The following is a 15,467-nucleotide window of genomic DNA, read 5'->3' as shown; positions in this document are numbered from 1 at the left end:
CTGCAGGGATTCCAACCTCAAGCCCCCCCCCACACCAAAGGCTGAAAACGGGAGCGTCGCTGCCACCCACTGGCTGATCTGAGAACTGCGTCTTCTCTGAGTGGCGCTAGGAGACCCCCCCTTCCTGCCCAATTCCCACTGTTGGGGGGGGGGGGCAGATGAGGACAACATGAGAATATTATTTCCTGCTCTCCCAGGAAAACACTGCTCAGCTCTGGCAGGAGGGACCAAAGGGGCGTGCGGTTTTTCAGCGCTTTTATTCCAAAAAATAGACTCGTATCGAAGAGAAGGCAGGGCTTAAGTTAAAAGGCGGGAGGGAGGGCAGGCGGGGGGGGGGGTGGCAGGTGGGGGGACGACGATGCTGGGGCTGCAGCCCGTCCGACGGCCCCCCCTACCTCCTCTTCTCCTTCACGCTGTAGTTGAGCAGCAGAGGCGCCGGCTGCAAAGGGAAGAGAGGGTGAGTGTCTCTGATTTTCCGGGGAGAGGGGGGGTCACCCCCACAACCCACCCCCCAGGCCCCAGGCCCCAGGTACCTTGCCAAACCAGCGAGAAAGCCAGAGCTGCTTCAGGGTCATGTGGTCGGGGAGCACCTCGTTGTTGAAGAGGATCTGCACCTGGAGGGGGCGGAGTCCCGTCAGCACCTGCCAGGTGGACCCCCGGCTGCCTCCCCACACCTGAGCGCGGGGCTCGCCTTCCCGTTTCCTCGGAGGGAGACCACTTGCCCACCCATCCCCCCCAGGGGCTGCCAACCTTTTCGCATTTCAGATTTTGAGAGGGGGCAGTCACAAAACAGCTGCCGTGGGGGTGGCCCCACACTAAATCAAGAGAGCCACCCCCCGGCCACCTTCTGCTGTGTGCTGCTTGCAGAGACCAGGCAATGCTGATTTCAGAATCTTGGGGTTCCAGAGCTGAAAGGGACCCAAAGGGTCATCCAGCCCAACCCTCAGCCACATATTTCCTGACCCCCGGCTGCTGCCTCCTAACAGCCACAGGGAGCAATTCCTCAGTGTTCGGGGAGGGGAATGCAATGGGGCCACACCCCACACCTCACATAAATCACTTAGGGGGTTCCTGAACCTTTTGCCCCAGAACTGTCTTCCAAGGAAGATGAGAAGTTGACCGTTTTTTGGTGGTCCTGTAGAAAAGGAAAAGACTTCTGGGAAATGATATATAATGAATTGAAAAAAAGGTTTATGATACCTTCCCCCCCAAAAAACCAGAGGCCTTTTTACTTGGATTAACAGGGGAGGGAAGAGCTAGGGACCTAAAAAGGTTATTTATGTATGCGGCAACAGCCACAAGGATGTTGCCAGCCCAGAATTGGAAACAGGAGAAGATACCAACAAAAGAAGAATGGATAATTAAGAGGAGGGACTATGCTGAAATGGCAAAAATGACTGCGAGGATCCCGAGATCAGGATGAGAAATTTTTTGAGGAGGAATGGAAGAGATTTATAGATTATTTAGAAGTCTGCTGTAAATATATTAAAACGTTAGCAGGCTTGATGTAACATTCATGTAAGCCAATAATTGGAAATTAAGATAAACAAGAGGGAAAAACAAAGAATTTGGAGATAAAATGAGATTTAAATTTTGTGGGAAAAGATTGGAATCCAGGGGAGGGGTGGGAGGAAATCTATATTGTTCATTGTTGTTTTGTGATTGATTGGAAAAACATTGAATTTATGAATTATTGTGATTATAAAATTTGAAATTAAAATTTATTTAATTTTTTAAAGAGAGAGGTTGACTGGTTTTTTTTGGGGGGGGGGGGTGAAGCTCAGCGTTGGAGCACCTGCCCAGGATCAGCAACAAAGGTCTTTGCAGCCTGCAGGAGTCAGACTGGCAACCCCTCCCCAACCCTTACTCACATGTTGTAGCGCCAGCTCTAATCGGCAGCACAGAACCCGGCGGAGGTGGCGGACCTGGGCCCGTACCGAGCAGCGAACGTATTTGTGCTGGGGGAGGGAAGGAAAATTGAGATGGGGGTGAAGGGAGAGGCAGCTGGGAAGGACAGAGGGAGCCCCCTCCTCTCCACCGTGGGGGTGTTTTCTCTCACACCCCCCCCCAGGTCTCCATCTCAAGGAATGGCAGAGACGGTGCCAAGAGGAGGGAGGGCATGTGCGAGTGCCCGGGTGGGGAGCCCCCCCCCAAGCTCTGGCCATCAGCTGCCAGCCTCTCACTGCAGGGTCACGGGGGGGGGGGCGCTGAGGGCAGGGCCATCTTTACCTGGGGGTGCAAGGGGTGCGGTGCACCCGGGCGCCAAATTCTGGGGAGCATGCCAAATATATACCAGTCCCTCTCGATTGGCAGCAGGGAAAAGCATTACAGCAAAAGTGTCCCGTCCCCCCCCCCAATACTCCGTAGCGCCAAATATTCCCAATGAGTCAGGAAACAAAAGCAGTCATTTCCGCTGTGTCGTCACTACAGGTGAGTGATTTTCCTGCCCCCCAAAAAGTCAACAACTTTGAGTTCTCCCCCCCTTAAAAAAATCTGGGGGCGGCTAAAGTAAATTTGAGGGCGCCAGGCAGATCTTTGCACCCCGTGGCGCATATGCCAAAGACGGCCTTGGCTGAGGGGGAGATGGGAGAGTCGGAGTGGGGCTGGGCGGCCAGAGGGGGCTCTTCTCCCACCTGGCCAGGTCTCTAGGCCCCCTTGTGCCGCAGTCAGAGCCCCCCCCCCCACGTCCCGGCCTCCTCACCTGCAGGATGTGCTTGTTCTTCTCTTTCCCGGAACTGCGGAAGGAAGGAAGGAAAGAAAGAAAGAAAGAAAGAAAGAAAGAAAGAAAGAAAGAAAGAAAGAAAGAAAGAAAGAAAGAAATGGAATGAGAGCCACGCCAGCAAGGCCTCTCCATGCTCTCTGCCCCACCAGGGGGTGTGCAAAGGGGGCGACACACAAGACCCCTTCCTCCTCCCCACAGGAAGTGGGGAAGAGAGAGGAAACCATACTGAGGGCAGGAGCTGCCGCCCTCCTTTCCTGACCAACCCCTGCATTGCAAAAGAGAACGTCAACCATGTTTGGGCAACACGATGACCAAATACCTACGTAATAGACAATCTTTATAGAATTCATTCAAACAATAACAAGTTCAAAATGAAATCTTAGTCTCAAAGTTCTGAAAATCTTTAAATGAAGCGAGGTACCAAACTTTGATGAAAGATGAGCAGTGAAGCTATGTGCATTCAGCAAATATAATGTCCAACCCTGAACAGAGATTCCGGATATTGACTGCTGTTTCGTAGATCTTTGTCTGTGTGGTGGGAGAATATGGAATTGTTTCGTGTGATAATGCAGTCACTGTAATGATGTCGTCACATGAGCACTGCTCCACAGCAGTTGATATTTTCACTCACATATATTCATTCGAAATAAGATGGGTTTATGAAACAATTCTATATTCTTTCAGAAACTTTTGAGTCTGAGATTTCATTTTGAACTTGCTATTGTTTGAAAGAATTCTATAAAGATTGTCTATTACGTAGGTATATGGTCATGGTGTTGCCCAAACATTTTTGACGCCCTCCTTTCCTGGGCGCCCCCCCCCCCCGGCTGGAGAAGAGCCCCTGCCTTTTCCCAAGGGGCCTGGCTCTTGCTCTGCGCCCCCCCCTCAGAAAAACCGGTGCCTCCTTGCCTTGGTTGTGGAGGAAGCGCCAGAGCGCCTCCTAGTGCTACGCTGGGGCACCGCAGCCTGCCCTGGAGGAGGGAGAGGGAAGAGTCCCCCCCACTGGCAGGCGACCTGTGGGGCACTGGGGGCTCACCTCTAGAGGGGCACAAGAAGCCAGGAGCTAGGAAGACCCACCGCCCACCTCTTGCAACCCCACCCAGTGGGAAAGCGCCCCCCCCCCCCCAGCAGCCACAAGAGCCTTGAGCTGAAGACCAGGCAGGGCTGGGGGGCGGCATGCCCACTCGGCCGGGAGGCTCACTGGACGGCTGCCCTTCAAAGGAGGCCAACAGGCAGGTGGCAAACTCCCCCTTGCAGCCCAGAGGCCCCCCCCAGCCATGGAGGGGCCTGTGGAGTCGGCAACTCTGGGTAACTCAAGCAAGCGAGTCAAGCCACGCACTGCAGGGAAGGCAAACTTTCACTGCCCCCCCCATCCCGCTGCCTCAAGTTTCCCTGGGACCCTGCAAGCCAGTCCAGTGCTATGTCCAGGGCCCGATTGAGGTTGGATGAGGCCCTCAGCTCCTGAAGGTAACGGGGCCCTTTATATGTCCAGCTGTCCTTTGTCCCGTAACAAATTGTCACAGTTTTTTGTGTTGAATACCGTATTTTTCACTCCATAAGACGCACCTGACCATAAGAGGCACCTAGTTTTTAGAGGGGGAATGCAAGAAAAAAATTTTTTTTTAAAGGGAGCGCTGAGCAGAGCCTGTATGCATCCCAGGCTCTGCTCAGCGCTCCCTTTCACGAGCTGCGTGGAATGTATGTGCATGCTTGCAGGCTTTTCCCCAGGAGGGAGAAGGGCAGCCTGTCACTGATGGGGGGGAGGGGAGTCCCCAAGAGCCGCGTGGAGCGTGTGTGCGGCTCTTGGGGGCCTTTCCTGCCTGCCTCCCGCCTGCATTCGCTCCATAAGACGCACACACATTTCCCCTTACTTTTTAGGAGGGGAAAAGTGTGTCTTATGGAGTGACAAATACGGTAGATGCTATATGGTCATTGATGGATGTATCTCAAGCCATTTGCACATTACAAAATATGTATTTTATCAAAGTAATTGTTATATTAACAGTGAAATACAATTAAGAAGTATATTAATAGTGAAATAATTATTAAGCTCTAACTTAAAACGATTTTTTTCATTTTAAGGAGCAGGCTAGCAGGCGGGGCCCATGACTTACATCGCAAGAGCCTACACAACACAAAACACGGTTGCTGTGTGTAGGTTTCATTTTATTTGTTTTATATCTTATATTTTGGAAATGTACATCCAGTTTTTTTCCCTTTAAATTTTTGGGGGTCCCCAAAAAGAGAGTAGGGCCCTAAGCTGTGGCTTGTTTAGCTTATACGTAAATCCGGCACTGGCTGCGTCCCTGAGACCCCCTCCTGCCGCTGCCCCACAGACACTGCCTGGAGATGCAAAGGCACAGTTCTGCCCCCCCCCCCAGCAGCTGCACCACTGGAGACAGGGCTGGGTGAGGACTGGAACCTGCCCAAGGTCTGCCTGTGAGAGGCCCCCCCCTTGACCACATCCCCCCCCCGTCGCCATCCTCACCTCTGTTTCTCCAGGCACAGCAAGACGTGCTCGTCAAAGCGGTAATAATGAGCCCGCGAGTGGTCAAAGGTGGTGTAGGGCAGGCCCACGCGGTCAGAGGCCGAGTCTGGGGGGGGGGAGGAAGAAGTCAGGACCCCTGCACCCCCTCCCTTTCCACAGAGGAGGCCTGGCAACCCACCCCTCCTCCACCTGCCCCCCACCCCCCAATTCAGGCTCCTTTGCTCAGTTCCCTGCTGGTGCAGGACGGAGGGGGGGAGTCAAAAAGAAAGCGCCCCCACCTTCGTTGCTGGGTTGGCTGACGCGCTCCAGGCCGCGGGATTGGTAGAACTCACGGATCCTCTTCTCCTCGCCTGTGGGGGGGGGGAGAGGGGGGCAGAAGAGAATCAGCCGTCGCTGGAGTCAGGGGGCAAATCTCGGCCAGCTTGCACTGACCCTCCGAAAGGGGGGAGAAGGATGGGGTGGGGCTTGTCTCTTTCCTATGCTCAGGTAGAGGCCCCTCCCAGGGTGGAGCCCCCCTGCAAGCGGAAGTTTGTGGCCCTCCCCAAGGCACCAGGGGCAGCAGGCAATGCCCCTCCTCGCCTCAGAGGCTGCTGCCCTGACGCCTGCCCTGGGGGGGCTCAGAGGAGGCCGAAGGGCCCCCCGCTCCCTCCCCGCACTTACTCTCCTGCAGGCCTGGCACCAGCTTGTAGACGATGTCCTGCATGACGCGGTCTAGCTTGAGGTTGAGCAGGGGCTGCGTCTCGTGGATCTTGGTGCTGCACATGGGGCAGTACTTGCTGGTCTGCAGGTACTTCACGATGCAGCTCTTGCAGACTGGGAGAGAGGGAGGGGGGGGCGCCATGAACCTCGGTCCAGTATACCTGAAGGAGCGTCTCCACCCCCATCGTTCAGCCCGGACACTCAGGTCCAGCGCCGAGGGCCTTCTGGTGGTTCCCTCATTGCAAGAAGCCAAGTTACAGGGAACCCAGCGAAATAAGAACATTATTCATAGAATCATAGAATCATAGAGTTGGAAGAGACCACAAGGGCCATCGAGTCCAACCCCCTGCCAAGCAGGAAACAGGGCCTTCCTGGTGGTGGCGCCCGCCCTGTGGAACGCCCTCCCACTTTTAGAAGACATCTGAAGGCAGCCCTCTTTAGGGAAGCTGTTAATGTTTAACAGACCACTGTATTTTAATACTTTGTTGGAAGCCGCCCAGAGTGGCTGGGGAAACCCAGCCAGATGGGCGGGGTATAAATAATATATTATTATTATTATTATTATTATTATTATTATTATTATTATTATTATTATTACTGGGAGGGGGTCCCACCGGGGCAACGCTCCAAAAGGCGGCCTGCCCATACTCCGCACAGAGCCCCTTTCCCTCTCGGCCACAGGAATGACCAGGAGAGGAAACCCCATTGATCTTTCAGCTTCAGAGGTTCCCAAACTTTTCCGCCCCCGCCCCCCCGAGCCGGGTGATCTTGCGCCCCTGGCAGAACTGTCCAGATTGCGCCCCCCCCCAGCCACGGTCAAATAAGCTCTTCTTTCCATCTCTCCCCCAACCCCCCCTTCCACCCTTTCAATTCACCCTCTATTTAAAACCATTTCTAATGAGGCAACAATCAATGTTTATATTATGGACATATTTTAGCCAATTTTGCAGGGAGACCGATCGCCTGCGGCCCTGGCGGGGGCCCACCTTACCACCCACCAGCCACGGCCCTGGGGCTCCCCCTTGATTCCACAGGCTCTTCCCAGTGCCCCCTACCCTATGAAAAGTGTCTTTCAAAACAGCGATCCGCAAGACCCACCAAGCAAGATAATACAGTAAAACCCAAAACAGTTACAATTAGTTGAACGTTTCTTCAAAATCCAGCTGAAGCTATTTAGATGAATTCAATGAAACTGATGAATGTGTGGACCAGTGATACCAGTCTGACGGTTATTTAAACCCCCAGCATCTCCCCCCCCCCAGTTGCCTCCTCGTCTCTTAGCACCCCCCCCCCCAGCACCCAAGGGTCCTCCCACCTACTTGGGAACCACTGGCCTCACCCTCGGATGGCTGTTAACCAGAAGGTTGGGGGTCTGAGCCCCCCCCAGGGATGGCGCTTGGGCCAGACGACCCTCGGGGTCCCTTCTGCTCTGGAAGGGAATCCCCCCCCTTCCTGCTTGTGCATGTCAGACACGCGCCCCCCCCCCCAATCTCTGCTTTCCAGCGTTTCCCTCCAGGCAAGGAGGGGGAGCACCCCTTTCGCGGTTTCCGTGTGAGAGAGGAGGAGTTTGGGGTGGGGCGATTTTAACTTCAGAGCAACAACCTCCACCTCCACTGCCTCCCCCCCCCCATTGCTCTGGCCCCCCTACTGCTGGCATGTGGCCCCTGGCAGATTTCCTCCCAAGGGAAGGTGGCCCTCATCGGCAAAAGGCTGCTCCTTCCGGGTTTCCCCGTGGAGGACCTTAAGGTCCACAAATGAGAAAAAGCCGCAAGGTGGTTAGATTGGTCTCAGCTAGGGGCAGGGCCTTTTCAGTACTGGCCCCGACTTGGTGGAACTCTCTGCCACAAGAGACCAGGGCCCTGCGGGACTTGACATCTTTTCGCAGGGTCTCCAAGACAGAGCTGTTCCACCAGGCCTTAGGTCTGGATTCAAGTCTGACCCTTATATTTCCCTCCCCTTATGGTCTTGATTTATCGGCTACATTTGGGGCTGCATTTTAACCTGTATTTTAAATTGGGTTTTTTCCCCTTCCCCCTATTATGGTTTTACTGTGATTTTATTGGTGTTAGCCGCCCTGAGCCTGGCTCTGCCTGGGGTGGGCGGGGTATAAATAACATTTATTATTATTTATTACTAACACACCTCTCTTTGGTCAGGAACATGTCTCCGCCCCCCCCGGTCCCCCCTCCCCGCTTTCCCTGGTGCTACTCACAGGTGTGCAGGCATTCGGTGATGGTTGTGGCATCGATGAAGTACCCGGCGCAAAGGAAGCAGACAATGTGCTCGTTCAGCTCCTTCATCTTCACCCTCACCTCCTCCTGGGGAGGAGTTAGACCATAGTTAGACCATGGGTGGGCAAACTAAGGCCCGGGGGCCGGATCCAGCCCAATCTCCTTCTCAATCCGGCCTGAGGACGGTGTGTTTTGACATGAGCAGAACGTGTCCTTTTATTTAAAATGCATCTCTGGGTTATTTGTGGGGCATAGGAATTAATTCATTTTTTCCCTTCAAAATATAGTCCGGCCCCCCACAAGGTCTGAGGGACAGTGGACCGGCCCCCTGCTGAAAAGGGTTGCTGACCCCTGGATTAGACAGATGGGGGGGGGGAGCTCCTCAGCCCCTCCCTCCCAGCCGGCCAAGAGAGCTGCTCCTCTACCATCTCTCTCTCCATAGAATTGTTGTTTGAGAAGGGACCCCCAGAGTCATCTAGTCCTGCCCCTCCATTGCCACCCCAATGCGCACTGCTCAAAGCCTTAGCCCCCCGTTTGAAAGACGGGTCCCAGGGGGCCCCCACCAGCCTGCTGAAGGGACAGCTTGACCCACCCTCTTATCCCTGTGCCCAAGTCCAGATCTAAAAGGCCCGAGTTCAAAACTCTGCCATGGCCTCTTTTTCAAGTCTTGGTCTAATCTCCCTCTCTCCTTTAGACCCGCCCCCCGCCACAGAACAAGCCTCCCCAAATGAAGACATCCCTTTGCCCCTGCGGATCGTGTCCCACCTCAATTCCTGGGCCAGCCTTCCTGGGCCTTAGTTTTCCAAATCTCTGAATATTGGGTTGACTTGATGCTGTTCCCAGAATGTCTGTCCTTGTGCCCTTCTGCCCATTTAAACCGTCCCCACATCAGGCAGGGTGTCCTCATCTCCCAGGGAGACCCAAAGGGGTAGGATCCGAGCACAAGAGCAGCCCTCTCCCCTCAAAGCTGGTGGCCAGGACTGCCTCTTGTGGCAGTGAGTTCCACCGTTTAACTATGCGCTGCGGAAAGACGGACTTTCTTCCTCTGACTTACGAGAGAGGGAGGGATGCCTGGCGACAGGTGAGCAGTTTGCCTGCCTTTGCCATGAGAGGCTTCAAGCGCCCAGTTCTCCCTCCAGTGGGCGCCTGGCTCAACAAACTACAACTCCCACCATTCCTGGCCATTGGCTGGGCTGGCTTGAAGTTGTAGTTCTGCAACACCTGGAGGCCAAAGATTCCTCCCAGCCGGCTCTGAAATCAAGAGCTGTCCTTTGGCCAGGAAATGGCCTGAGGTGAGTCTCAGTTTGCCTGCCTGAGAAATGGGGTCAGCGACAACTTGCTCTTCTCAGGACAAAGCCTTGCGGCACCTGAAAGACCAGCACGTTTTGTCCCTAAATGTCACTTCGTCCGGCAGCCCCTGAAGATGCCAGGGCAGTGCAATGGTTAAGCGTTGGACTGGGACTTGGGAGACCCGGGTTCGAGTCCCCCCTCACCCAAAAAACTCACAGGGTCGTTGTGGTAAAATGGAGGAGGGGAGAACCAAGAGCTCCTTGTGGGGAAGGGGGCATTTACAAACAGGAAACAAAATGAAATATCTGTAGGAAGTGAATCTGTCTGTGGCTAATCTGCCACAAGACTCTTTTTACGGCATCCAACCCATAATGCCACACTTTGAGGTGGCCAGGAAGGTGGAAAGCTTTAGGTGCTAATGGGGTTAAGGCAGGACCAGATTTAGATTTTATGAGGCCCTCAGCTCCTGAAGATAATGGGCCCTTTCTATGTCCAGCTGTCCTTTGTCCACAACAAATTGTTGCTGTTTTTTGTGTTGAATAGATGCTGTATGGTAATTTATGGACCTCATAGGCATCTCAAGCCATTTGCACAGCATCTTCAAAAGCAGAGACATCACCTTGCAAAAAAGGTCCGAATAGTTAAAGCTCTGGTTTTCCCAGTAGTGATGTATGGAAGTGAGAGCTGGACCATCAAGAAGGCTGATCACCGAAGAATGGATGCTTTTGAATTCTGGTGCTGGAGGAGACTCTTGAGAGTCCCATGGACTGCAAGAAGATCCAACCTCTCCATTCTGAAGGAAATCAGCCCTGAGTGCTCACTGGAAGGACAGATCCTGAAGCTGAGGCTCCAGGACTTTGGCCACCTCAGGAGAAGAGAAGACTCCCTGGAAAAGACCCTGATGTTGGGAAAGATAGAGGGCACAAGGAGAAGGGGATGACGGAGGACGAGATGGTGGGACAGTGGTCTCAAAGCTACAAACATGAGTCTGACCAAACTGCGGGAGGCAGTGGAAGACAGGAGGGCCTGGCGTGCTCTGGTCCAGGGGGTCACGAAGAGGCGGACACAACTAAACGACTAAACAACAACAAAACCATACAACCAGTCCATGCCGAATGTCAGTGCCCTATATATAGAAAGGAACAAACCAGTGATATTTTAGGGAGCAAACTAGTAGGCGGGGCCCAGGACTTACATCACAGGAGCCTACACAACACAAAACACTGTTGCTGTAGGTAGGTTGTATTTCATTTATTTTTTATCTTATATTTTGGAAATGGACATCCAGGCTTTTCCCCCATTAATTTTTTGGGGGCCGCAAGAGAGTGGGCCCCCAAGCTAGAGCTTGTTGAGCCTATACATAAATCTGGCCCTGGGTGAAGGCAACGTCCTCAGAAACGCAGGCCCCCCGCTTGGTGGTGGCAGTTGGCGCCCGAGAGAAGGAAGGGGCTGGACTAGATGTCCCTCGGGGTTCCCTCCCAACTCTCCCATGCTGGGATCCTATGACCCCCACAGGAGTGCGGCTCCTGCGCCTTTAACAGGGAAGGGACCCCACGGGGTCATCCAGCCCAACCCCAGAACTCCAGCCGGCGCCCTCGACCAATCAGGGGGTCAGAAGCCGAGGGGACTCTCCTTAGCTCCGCCCCTGAGCGCGAGGGGCGGGGCCACGCCTTTCCCCGCCCCCTCAGCGCACGCAGCCGCGGCTCCCCTGCTGCGCATGCGCCCCGGCCCCCGGCGCCCCCGCGCGGCCCCCGCTTCCCGTCCCGGTCCTGCGGGGGCCTCACCTCGTTGCGGAGCGGGTCCATCTTGTAGACGGCCTGGAGCTGGTTGCGGAGCCGCATCGCGATGGCCATCGGGCCCCCCTGAGGAGGAGACGCCATCTTGGAGCCGCCTCGCCCACTTCCGGGTTGGCCGGGGGCGGGGCCTGTCGCCGCGGCAACGGCTGCTGGCGTCACGCCGAGGGGAGCGCGCGGGGCACGCCGGGAGTTGTAGTTGGCGGCCGGGAGAAAGAAGGGGCGAGTCTCGCCCCGCCCTCGTTAACCCCTCCTGCGCCGGGCGAAGTTCCCGCTCTGGCCACCAGGGGGCGGCAGCAGCAAGGCTCGACGGGGCGGGCGGGCGAGAGCCGAGGATCCCCGTCGGATCCGCCCGAAGGAGCCGCGGATCTCCGGCCAGGGGAGATCGCGAGCCAGGCGCGTCCAGCCCGGAGGAGAGGGGGTGGCGGGAGAGCCCCGAAGGGCCGCCCCGTCGAAGAAGGCCCCAGCTTGTTCCGCGCTGCTCCAGGGGAGAGGCCCGGAAGGAAGGATCCCAACATTCAGTTCCATCTAAATAGATTTAAAACTTGTCCAGTAGCACCTTAAAGGTCAAGGGACCCCTGACTGTTAGGTCCAGTCGTGACTGACTCTGGGGTTGCGGCGCTCATCTCGCTTTATTGGCCAAGGGAGCTGGCATACAGCTTCCGGGTCATGTGGCCAGCAGGACCAAGCCGCTTCTGGCGAACCAGAGCAGCGCATGGAAATGCCGTTTACCTTCCCGCCCGAGCGGTACCTCTTTATCTACTTGTACTTTGACGTGCTTTCGAACTGCTAGGTTGGCAGGAGCAGGGACTGAGCAACGGGAGCTCACCCCGTCATTGCGGGGATTCAAAACCACCGACCTTCTGATTGGCAAGTCCCAGGCTCTGTGGTTTAACCCACAGCACCACCCGCGTCCCTTAGTAGCACCTTAGAGACCAACTAAGTTTGTTCTGGGTATAAGTGAAGAAGTGTGCATGCACACAAAAGCTTATGAGATTAAGAGTAGTAGTAGTAGTAGTAGTAGTAATAATAATAATAATAATAATAATAATAATAATAATATATTATTTATACCCCGCCCACCTGGCTGGGTTTCCTCAGCCAGGCGGCTCCCAACCGAATATTTCCTCTGGGCGGCTCCCAACCGAATATTAAACACAATACAGCATTAATCTTTAAAAACTTCCCTAAACAGGGCTGCCTTCAGATGCCTTTTAAAAGTCAGATACTGTAGTTCCTTATTGCCTTTACATCTGATGGGAGGGCATTCCACAGGGCGGGTGCCACCACCGAGAAGGCCCTCTGCCTGGTTCCCTGTAGCTTTGCTTCTCGCGATGAGGGAACCGCCAGAAGGCCCTCGGAGCTGGACCTAGGTGTCCGGGCAGAACGATGGGGGTGGAGATGCTCCTTCAGGTCTACTGGCCGAGACCCTTTAGGGCTTTCAAGGTCAGCACCAACACTTTGAATTGTGCTCAGAAACGTACTGGGAGCCAATGCAGATCTCTCAGGACCGGTGTTATGTGGTCCCGGCAGCCACTCCCAGTCACCAGTCTAGCTGCCGCATTCTGGATTAATTGCAGTTTCCGGGTCACTTTCAAAGGTAGTCCCACATAGAGCGCATGGCAGTAGTCCAAGTGGGAGATAAGCAGAGCATGCACCACTCTGGAGAGACAGTCTGTGGGCAGGGAGGGTCTCATCCTGCGTACCAGATGGAGCTGGGAAACAGCCACCCTGGACACAGAATTGACCTGTGCCTCCATGGACAGCTGTGAGTCCAAAATGACTCCCAGGCTGCACACCTGGTCCTTCAGGGGCACAGTTACCCCATTCAGGACCAGGGAGTCCTCCACTCCCACCCGCCCCCTGTAGAGTCTCGTGCTCGACCATCTGAGCGATCCTGAAGAGGGAGATTGGCACTGAGTGGTGGGTGCCCTCACAAGGGAAGCTGAGGCCTTGTCCGGCACGTGGTGCCACTGGGAATTGAGGACCGCCTGCCTAGTGACCACCCTGGCATCTGCCAAGCCCTGGCTCCTCCTTGGCACCCTATTGCTGAAGCCGTCTCTCTCTCAGGCCTGGCAGCCTCTGCCCTCCTCCTCCTCGCTGGGGGCTCCCCAGGCGGCACTTGAGACCCGGATTGCTGCGCTTAGCCAGCCCCCCGCTAAGGAGCCCCCGCCAGCCAGGCAGCGCTCCTGCTTTGCATTAGTCGGCCCTGATCAAATCAGCCCCATTAGCCTGGCTCCAGGCAGCAGAGCTGGCAGTGCCACGGGGCGTGGGGAGGGGGTCTGTCTCATCTCTCCTCCCCACTCCCTGGCCCAACTCAGCCCTGGGGGAGGGGGCTGCTCCTCTCCCTCCCGCCAGACCCAAGCAGAGTCTCTCTGCCCCCCTCTCCCCCAACCCAGGGCTTCCTCTTGCCAGCCTCCAGTGCCCTCCAAGGCAACACTTGGGGGCACCTTCCTCTTCAGCCTCCATGCCGATGTGAAGATGGAGCCGCTGGAGATCACCGAGGAAATCTTCTTAATTTAATTAAGCATCTTTTTAGGCTGCCTTTCTGGGCAAATGCCAACCCAAAGCTGTATGAAATAAATGCCCATCCGAAGTGCCATAAAACAAAAGACAAAACAGCATCAAATTTAAAAAGGGCCAAACAATTGAGTAAAAAGTTGTATCTATCTTAAAAAAATACCAAAGTGGTTTGCAGTAATATCTTTATATTTAAAAAAGCACATACTAATTTAAAATAAGAGAAGATCAGCTATTGTGGAACGATGTTTTCTTAATTGCCTCTACAATCCTGGCAGCGTAGAGAAGATTTCAGAAGGTGCTTCAAGGTTGAGACAGAAGGCTGGATCTCCTCTGGCAGAGCTTTCCACAGTGACGGGGCTCAGGACGACCCTAAATGCTCTATTTCATGTTGAAATGAAATGAAATTTATTACGGTCCCAGACCAGCTTCACATACTGTACCAAGCGAACATAAAACACAATAGAATTAAGTTTGAATTAACAATCAAATGTAACAATAAACAATACGAATACGACAGCCATTAGAAATGCGGTTCAGGTCTTGGTCTCTAAAATATGATCTAGAGTTTGCATCTGAGGCCTTAGTCTTTATAATAGCACAGCTTGTTCCCTGAGTTTTATGGCAGCCGCACAAAATTTGGCCACCCAAAGCGTGATCTCTGGATCCTTATCCTCCCGCAGGGATTTTTGATGTCACATGAGCCTCACCCTGCACACGACCCACAGGCCTGGAGGGCCAGCTGGGAAAGAGACCGTCTTCAGGGCCTTCAGGAAAGGCTGCCGTGCAGAGAGTTGGCATAGGTCCAGTAGCAGGGAGTTCCATAGCCCCAGGGGCCACCACAGAAGAGGACCTCTCTCTCATGGCCACCCACCTGACCAGCCCAGCAGAGCCTCTGAAGCAGATAGCCCAGTGTGGGCAGCCCAGTAAATAGCTCGGAAGCAAATTGCTTAGGGCTGTAACAGTCGATGCTTGGAACCGGGCCTAGAAACAGACTCGTAACTCGTGCAGCTGCTTTTTCTAGGACAATAAAAAAATATATTTGAATATATTGTGCAATTATTTTCCAGTTCCTGATTGCCTGACATGGCTTGGTTTGAAAGAGTTGGGCATTGAAGAACTCCAACTGAGAGCATCTTGTATTTATTGTGGGTTTAGAGAAGCCCTACCAGACATGGGGGGGTGGGGGTGGGGGTGGTATTGTTTTAAGTATTTATTTGTGCTTTTATTCTATATTTTTACCTTGTGAACCGCCCTGAGATTTTCGGATGAAGGGCAATGTCTAAATTGAATAAATAAATAGTAATAATAATTTATATGAAAATAAAGCAGAGGTTTGGTATTGGGGGGGGGAGAGAGAAAATGTCCGTCAGCCCAGCAAATGGCTCCTTGAACTGGTCTGGGCAGACCGTGAATGTCCTTTTAAAGGTGTTGGTGTGTGTGTGTGTGTGTGTGTGTGTGTGTGTGTGTGTGGATGGGTTTGTTTTGTTCTTGCCCTTGTTTTTCTTATGTATCTTGTGTTCTTATTTTGCATTTCTATACTGTGAACCAACCTGAGATCTTCTTCAGGTGAAGGGTCGTCTTCTTCTTCGATCCCTCGTATCCCAGTCAGATTGTCTTCCATTAACACGGTTTTAACAATGAGTCCGTAAGTGACTGTGGAGGCCAATTCTGGATCCACACCTCCTTCCACAGTGGGGACATGGGTTTCCGGGCGGGAGCTG

The 15,467-nt window shown here is 54.0% G+C and overlaps 1 protein-coding gene across 1 annotated transcript; it reads right to left on the bottom strand.

Moving 5' to 3' along the window:
* Positions 1-238: 238 nt before the first annotated feature.
* On the bottom strand, positions 239-11,364 carry PCGF1 (polycomb group ring finger 1). Its single transcript, XM_028744617.2, has 9 exons — positions 11,215-11,364; positions 8,122-8,227; positions 5,871-6,023; positions 5,489-5,560; positions 5,211-5,316; positions 2,702-2,735; positions 1,872-1,958; positions 534-614; positions 239-439 (listed from the first exon to the last, which is right to left on the bottom strand). Exons 1-9 carry the CDS (start codon positions 11,308-11,310, stop codon positions 392-394), a joined length of 783 nt encoding a protein of 260 aa, XP_028600450.2. The 5' UTR covers positions 11,311-11,364; the 3' UTR covers positions 239-391.
* Positions 11,365-15,467: the final 4,103 nt, after the last annotated feature.

The sequence above is a fragment of the Podarcis muralis genome, chromosome 9 (assembly GCF_964188315.1).
Source record: "Podarcis muralis chromosome 9, rPodMur119.hap1.1, whole genome shotgun sequence".
Taxonomy (NCBI): Eukaryota; Metazoa; Chordata; class Lepidosauria; order Squamata; family Lacertidae; genus Podarcis; species Podarcis muralis.
Note: the sequence above shows the minus strand (reverse complement) of the source record. Positions and strands in the feature narration are given on the sequence as shown.